The 7594-nt window shown below is 54.0% G+C and overlaps 1 protein-coding gene and 1 long non-coding RNA gene across 2 annotated transcripts in view; both read right to left on the bottom strand.

Annotated features, from left to right (window-relative positions):
• LOC108448064 overlaps window positions 1-5852 on the bottom strand; it is a 13446-nt gene extending 7594 nt beyond the window's left edge. The window contains exon 1 of the long non-coding RNA XR_001863849.1: window positions 4702-5852. This is a non-coding gene — a long non-coding RNA (uncharacterized LOC108448064). The remainder of the gene's footprint in view (window positions 1-4701) is intronic.
• Window positions 5853-5872: 20 nt separating this feature from the next.
• LOC103619460 (potassium voltage-gated channel subfamily A member 3) lies at window positions 5873-7588 on the bottom strand (the record flags this gene model as incomplete). The annotated part of the gene is made up of 1 exon (XM_017739794.1): window positions 5873-7588. A coding segment is annotated over one exon (1377 nt), but the record flags the coding sequence as incomplete, so codon positions are not given.
• Window positions 7589-7594: the final 6 nt, after the last annotated feature.

Genomic DNA, 7594 nt, shown 5'->3' with positions numbered 1-7594 from the left:
GGCTGCTGCCGCTCTGAGCAGGGAAGAGCAGTGATCAGGGAGCATCCCGGCTCCTCCTAACTCCAGCGAGAAGCTGAAGGAGATGGGAGACATGTTCTAATTTATTTGAGCATGTCTTGGTTCATAAGGAGGAGAAAAGTGACGGTGCCCTGCGGGGAGGTTCATGCGGGGAGGTTTCCCTGCCCGGCTGCCGAGCATCCTCAGCACGGAAAATTCAGGCTCTGAGCGGTGATGAGACACAGGCGGACCCTGAACCCCGCGGGTGTCAGAGCAGCACCTGAATCCCGGGAGGAAAAGCACAGAGAGGCTCACGGGGCTTGTGTTTGTGGCTGAGTTTTGCCAGAAACGGCGATAAAAGGGCTCCGGCTGTGAGAGTGGTGTGGGACTCCGCACACATCCCCCTTCCACACACAGGTTGCTTCTCAGGAGCAAAAACTGGGATTCCCTGAGTGACAAAGAGCAGGATCCCCGACGCCTTCCCAGCGCGGAGCAGCCAACACGCGGCCATCGGGGGGACAAACATCCCCGGGGCAGGGACACCGTCACTCACTGGCCTGTTCGGGGAGCTAAGCACGGGAGTCAAAGGTCTCGGTTGGACCCCAAGCTCAAGCACAGCAGAGCTGGGAGAGCTTTGGCTGGAGCAAGAGCTGGGAGGGGCTGGGAGATGGGGCTGGGGCTGTTCTGCAGGGATCCCCCGGCAGCGAATGTGTCCCTGCCAGGGGATGGCTCTTCCCTAAGGCATGGCTGGGGCTGGACCCTCCTCCTGGTGCCAGTCTGACCTAAGTCTTCACCCCCCTTGAAATGGATCAAGCAGCCTCCACTGCTGGACAAATGATTCCCAGATGGGACGAGGCACCTCAGGGCACCCAAAATATCCCCCAAACGTCCTCGTCAAAGTGGTGACGGCCACAGCCCCAGGACTGTTTCCAAGGAAAAGAAGCACATGGCTCCATCCCTCGGTGCTCAGTGCCCAACTCCCAGCTCTGGCACGGGCAGAGGGCTGATGCCACCCTGCACCCACCGGGATTGCCTGGACCTCAGCCATGCAAGCAGCACCCAGGGAAACGGGGAAAGGCAGCAACATCCCATCCTTAACACATCCTGCAGCTGTACAACAGCCCCAAAGCCGAGCCGAGAGCCCCATTCCTGCACCCACATTGGGGAGGGTGCAGGGGAGCAGCGCCGGCTCCAGAGGAGTGAGATAGTTCCTTGGGTATGGCCCTGCCCACAGCCCCCTGTAACCACCGCATCGTCAAATGCTTTGGGTTGGAAGGGACCTCAACGATCATCTATGACAAAGGTCATACAACATCCAGAAATCCCCTATTTCCCTGCTCCCATACGACCGCCCTGGCACGAGGACGCCGGGGCATTGAGCTCTCCTTCCAGGCACACACAGAACTGAGACCGGAGGGCAAAATAAGTCGCAGTTAAACCCTGCTTGCCTGTTTGCACTGCCAGGTTTGCAGCCTACCCAGAGATCGTTTGTTAAAGCGTTTAAAAATAGGGAAAACCAAGCCCTGCTTCCACCCGGCGGCGGTGGAGCCTCCGTGTGCCCGCACCAAGATATGCATATTTTAAAAGCTTGGCAGGAGAGGGCTCCAAACTACACAATTAAACGGATTTTACACACAACGCTCCCCGTACACACCAACCACTGCCAAACACCCTTTCCTTGTGCTACATCCCTGCAGGAGAGACCCCTTTGGAGCAATGACCCTGGCTGGCTCCTTCCACTCTGCCGGGGAAAGCACTTGTCTGCCCTTTGCCGCTGCTTAATTGCCCATAAACTGGGGATTAAAACCAAAAACGGCTCCTTTTGTCAAGGGACAGAACAGGAACAATTGCCTGGGAAGAAATTTAACCCTCCTGGAGGAAAGAGATATCTCCAGCCCTTGTCTGTGTCCACACGTGGGGTGGGATGGATACTGCTCCGCTCCGGCCACCCCAAGCACCCGAAGGGCATCTATTGTGCTGGAGAACAACAGAACCTTTTGAAGGAGTTCAGGCCTGAAAACACACAAAAAAGAGGGCAAAGGAGCAGGAGAAAAAGGCGGCGGTGTCAAAGTACTGAATGGAGGGGCCAGGGTTGCGGCCGCTGCGTGTCCCTGCACCCCCAGCACCAAGGACGTGTTTCAATGCGGCACCGAGGGCTGAAACAGGGGAACAAGTCCCAAAATACAGGCAGAGGGAAAGGGAAACTGATAGCGGGGCTGTAAAGCAGAAAACAGGAGGTACAAGGCTCTACGGCACCCAGTGCCCCTGGGTGGGGGCTGGAACAAGATGCTCTTTAAGGCTCTTTTCAACCCAAAGCTTTCTGCAATCAACTGAGGGCATCCGTGGAGGCAGCTCCAGCCGCCCAGGGCTGGATCCCTGGGGGGGGAGCTGCCTCTTCCATCCTTGCTGCCATCCTTCAGTGTCCCTGTGTCTCTCAGGTGACAGGGATGAAGGACAAGGGACGGGGGGGGGGGGGGGCAGGGAGGACGTGGAGACCACACGGGGATTGCCAAGCGCTGCGGGGACCCTGTGCTCGCTCTGGGGGTCCTGGGAGCCGTCAGCCAGGAGCTGGAGGTAATGCCCTTTCCTCCGTTTAATGGAATAAGCCGAGTCTAGGCAAGCCCTTTGCCTCGCAGACAGCAGCTCCACTAATGCTAATCCCCTAATGCTGCCCCTCTAAGCACATTAGGGACAGGCCACTCCAAGGCTCCTCTGTAACTCCCCAGTGGCTGCTGAGACACTGCCGTGTCCTGATGGGGCACACGGCAGGAGAGCAGAGCCACTGAAGGAAAAGCTGGCTGGGGAGAGCCCGGCGTTTCAGGGATCTCTCCAATTCCTGGCACAACATGTGCAGCAGCCAGTTCCAGAGAAGCCGTCAGACCACGGAACAGAAGGTATTTATCAGAGTCACTGAATGGTTTGGGTTGGAACGGATCTTAAAGACCATCCCGTTCCAGCTCCCAGCCAATGGGACACCTTCCTCGAGAGCAGGTGGCTCAGGTGGCTCAGTTTCTCTCACTGAATGGTACCCATGAGACAGCAGAGAGGGAAGATGCAGAGAAACAGGGCAGAACATCCAAAGGATATCACCAGTTCTCCACTTTCAATTTTTGGGGTGCATCTAAAAGACAGAGCATCAGTGAATTTGTGTTTTTCAGCAATATCGCTCAGTACTGAAAAGTATTTTTTTGAACATCAAAAAGGGGAAAATTTAGGTCAGATATATGGAAGAAATCCTCCCCTGTGAGGGTGGGGAGGCCCTGGCACAGGGTGCCCAGAGCAGCTGTGGCTGCCCCTGGATCCCTGGCAGTGTCCAAGGCCAGGTTGGACGGGGCTTGGAGCAGCCCAGGACAGTGGGAGGTGTCCCTGCCCATGGCAGGGGTGGCACTGGATCGTCCTTAAGGTCTTCCCACCCAAACCATTCTGGGATTCTACCAGAGCAAAGCTGCCTTTTACCCTAGTGGATGAAGTGGTTTTCTTGTCACCTCTCCCATAAAGCATTCTTTGCTGTCAATAAAATCCCTTTGAAACTACTCTGCTCCTACAAAACCAGGCAGGGAGGAGTCAAGAAAACAAACCAACAACCTGCAAGGTCTCTGCTTATTTAAGATGACAGAGAAACTGAAAATTGTTCCTGTGCCTTTTCCAGGAGAACATGTGGTTTCCGTACCCTGTGCAGCTGCCATGGGGAAAACACCAACCCAGAACTCATCTGCAGCTCTCCTGACTGAGATGTTTCCACTGCTCTTAAACTCAAACCTTCCTTTTAGGAATAGGTGTGTGGGAAAGCTTTAACAACAACAAAATTTAATAACAATAAAAGAGAATAACAATAAAAAGTGAGAGCTCATAGGCAGAAATGACATTTTAGCCCACTGGCAGCCTGGGGAAAAGCCGCACTGGGATGTTCCCAGTTATCCTAGACAAGGAATCCCAGTTACCCTGGACAAGGGATCTCAGGTTTGTACCTCCCATGATGTTCCAGAGCATCTCCCTGATAAAGATCATCTCTTGAACCCTCAGCTGATGAAACCTCTGGTAGCTCCTATAAAACCATCCCACCCCAGCAGCCAAGGAGGGGCTCTGATGTTTTTCTTGGGTTTATTGACTGTGGCTAAGGGAGAGTGCTACAAACCATCCAGATCCTTCTAAGTCTGGGAAAAATCCCAGCTAAACTCCGATTTTGGCATGGCTGGCATCTCTCAGGACAAGCCCCCTCTCCACAGCCTTGGGAAAGGTGTGACTTGCACAGGCTGGGGCCAAATCTCTCTTTGCTGTAGGTATTTAACAGCATCCCTGTTCCGTGTGCTACCTCGGAGGAATTTGGCTTTTCTTTACCCAAAATCCAGCAAAATTGAGCAGAGCTGGAGCCAAAGCCCTCAAGGCCAAGCTGCCTTTGGCCTTCACCGATGGCAGGGGCTGGATGGGAGCACTAAACCATGGAAATCACCTTTTTAGCACAGAAGTGAAGCAATCCAGCTGCACAGAAGCAGCAGGGTTTTCCTCCTCCCACAGCACTAAAAAGCAAATACAATCAGAGGAGCTACAGGATGTGATCCCACTTTATCTAACGTGTATAAAAATACCCGAGAACGGCAGGACAAGCTGGAGAATAAAAGTAAGCAGTGAAAAGCATGGGGTTTGTCCAAAAAAAACCAACATTACTTTATGGCTCCACTGAACTCTCCTCCGTGCAAAGCTCACCTGATCCTGTCAGATGTCCCATGGCCCCTGGCGCACACGTGAAGATGAAGCCGGTGATTTTTCCCGGCGGGATTTTTGGTTATTTTTCAATCCTGTTTTTTATTGTCCCCCTTGTTTCACAAAGCTGCCGAGGTTCCCCGGCCAAGCTTCCTGGCAGCTGATCGGCACCAGTTCCCCCAGGGTTTGGGGTCGTTCTCGGTGGAGCAGGATGAACCTCCATCCCCGGATTTTAGTGCCAAGGTGAGGGACAGGTGGATCCGGGAGTGCTTATTGCCTGTGGACGCTTTGTTGGGCACATGGGAGGAGCAGCAGGGCAGGGACCAGGAAGGGGGTGCCGAGCCACGATGTCTTGTGGGATGGAGGAGCTGGAACCATCTGGAAAGGTTTTTTTGTGGGAAGAGCAAGGACCAAGGGGGATGGGAGAAGGGATGCCATGACAACCTTTGGGGGTTTCCCAGGAAACCATGGTCACCATGGCAACTGCATCACTCCGGTCGGAATTAGTGACTTCCGCTGGAAGGCGTGTTCGCCACTTTAATCTTCTGCTGATAAGCGGCTGCATGTCTTCCAAAGGCTTTGCAAAAAGAGGAGGAAATATCCCTTTGTCTCTGGCTGGGTGGGCTGGAGGCTCCCAGCCATGGCCAGGAGCCCGTCACGGATCCTGCTCCACGCCGACATCGCTCCCTGCGCCAGCGGCTCCCGAAACCATTCCAGTCTGCCTCTCCCCTCCCTCCCCCCGCACACATCCCTGCTGCACGGCCACAAACTTGACATTGGAGGAAATAATTCCATCAGGTTATAGGGGAAGGGAATTCAGAATAGAAAACGAGGGCTTAGGGAGTTTTTTTCTATTTAAATCAGCATTGATTGCACTCGGTCTCTGACCAGATTAGAATTTCATAAATGATCTAATGGGGAGAAAAAGGGAATCTGGGATGTGCCTGTAATGGCACATCACATGTTTCAATATTAAGCATCATTTAACGATGTGGTAACAGAGACTCTCTGCAGAATTAAATGGTTATTTCCTCCCAGCCCCCTCCCAGTACGCTCTGCCTCATGTTTTCCTCCTTCCTCCACCCAATCCGGGTTTGTTAATCCAACAAGTGATCTTACGTGATGGAAGGGAGATCGGCTACAAGCTGCCCTTAGGGAAATTTTTTTTAAGCAAGAGGTTCCCCAAAAGCCCAAAAAGCAAAGCAGCCCTGCAACACGTTGCAGAACAAACACCTGTTCTGACAGTGAGTGTGGTTTGTCTTCATCTTCCTTCTCTTTACCCTTTGGCTGTCCTCTTCCTCGGAGAATTTTAAATCCTTTTACTTTTGGATCTTTAGAAAGGAAGGATCTAAAAAAATAAAGGTATAAAAACGAGGGCACACACAGACCGACGATGGTGCATGTTCCACACAACACCGACACACAGTCACTTTGCATTATTATTGGTATTGTCATTGGTATTGTTTCACCGCATCCTCAGATTTTGTTGCTGTTCGTTTGGTTTGGGTTTGTTTTAAACATCCGTAAAGATCTTTTTGATGTTCACACAGTTGGGATTGTTTGTGGTTGTGCAGTTGCCTGCTTTAAAGGCAGCCTGTTTGAATGCACTGTGGTTGATCGCCCCTTCCTCAATCACCATGTACTCGGACTTGCTGAGGGTGGAATTGCTGCGAGCCTTCTTCATCTCCTCGCTGGACGAGAGGTGCTGGCAGCTCCCGACGTGCATGTACTGGGCTTGTTCCTCACCTTCCGTCTCCCGGTGGTAGAAATAGTTGAAATTGGAGACGATGACGGGCACGGGCAGAGCGATGGTCAGCACCCCCGCGATGGCGCACAGAGACCCCACAATCTTGCCCCCAATGGTGATGGGGTGCATGTCCCCATAGCCCACGGTGGTCATGGTCACCACGGCCCACCAGAAGGCATCGGGGATGCTACTGAACCCCGAGCTGGGGTCATCGGCTTCCGCGAAGTAAACGGCGCTGGAGAAGAGGATGACGCCGATGAAGAGGAAGAAGATGAGCAAGCCCAGCTCCCGCATGCTGGCCTTGAGGGTCTGCCCCAGGATCTGCAGCCCCTTGGAGTGCCGGGAGAGCTTGAAGATGCGGAAGACCCTGACGAGGCGGATGACTCTGAGGATGGCCAAGGACATGGCTTGCTGGCCGTTGCCTTGCCGCTCAGCCAGCTCCGTGCCCAGCGTGATGAAGTAGGGGATGATGGCCACAATGTCAATGATGTTCATGATGTTCTTGGAGAAGGTGGCCTTGCTGGGGCAGGCAAAGAAACGGACCAGCAGCTCGAAGGAGAACCAGATGATGCACAAAGTCTCCACCACAAAGAAAGGGTCGGTGAAGGATGACACCATGGAAACAGCCGAGGATGAGGAGTTGGTGAAGGCATCAGGTGGGAGAGGGCCACTGCCTGTCCCGAAGGGCCCTCCAGTTCCCTCATAGTCATGGTCATCCCTGAATTCAGGCAGGGTCTCCAGACAGAAGATGACGATAGAGATAAGGATGACCAGGACAGAGACAATGGCAATGCCTCGGGCCGGCCCAGAGCTCTCGGGGTACTCAAAGAGGAGCCACACCTGGCGCTGAAACTCCTTCTCGGGAAGCGGCCGCTGCTCCTCCCGAATGAAACCCTCGTCCTCCCGAAACTTCTCCATGGCCTCCTCCCCCAGCTGGTAGAAGCGGATCTCCTCGGAGAAGATGTCGATGGGGACGTTGACGGGACGCCGGATGCGCCCTCCCGACTGGTAGTAGTAGAGGATGGCGTCGAAGCTGGGACGGTTACGGTCGAAGAAATACTCATTGCGCAGGGGGTCGAAGTAGCGCATCCTCTTCCGGGGGTCCCCCAGCAGCGTCTCGGGGAACTGTGCCAGGGTCTTGAGCTGGGG

The sequence above is a fragment of the Corvus brachyrhynchos genome, unplaced genomic scaffold, assembly GCF_000691975.1.
Source record: "Corvus brachyrhynchos isolate BGI_N302 unplaced genomic scaffold, ASM69197v1 scaffold67, whole genome shotgun sequence".
Lineage (NCBI taxonomy): Eukaryota > Metazoa > Chordata > Aves > Passeriformes > Corvidae > Corvus > Corvus brachyrhynchos.
Note: the sequence above shows the minus strand (reverse complement) of the source record. Positions and strands in the feature narration are given on the sequence as shown.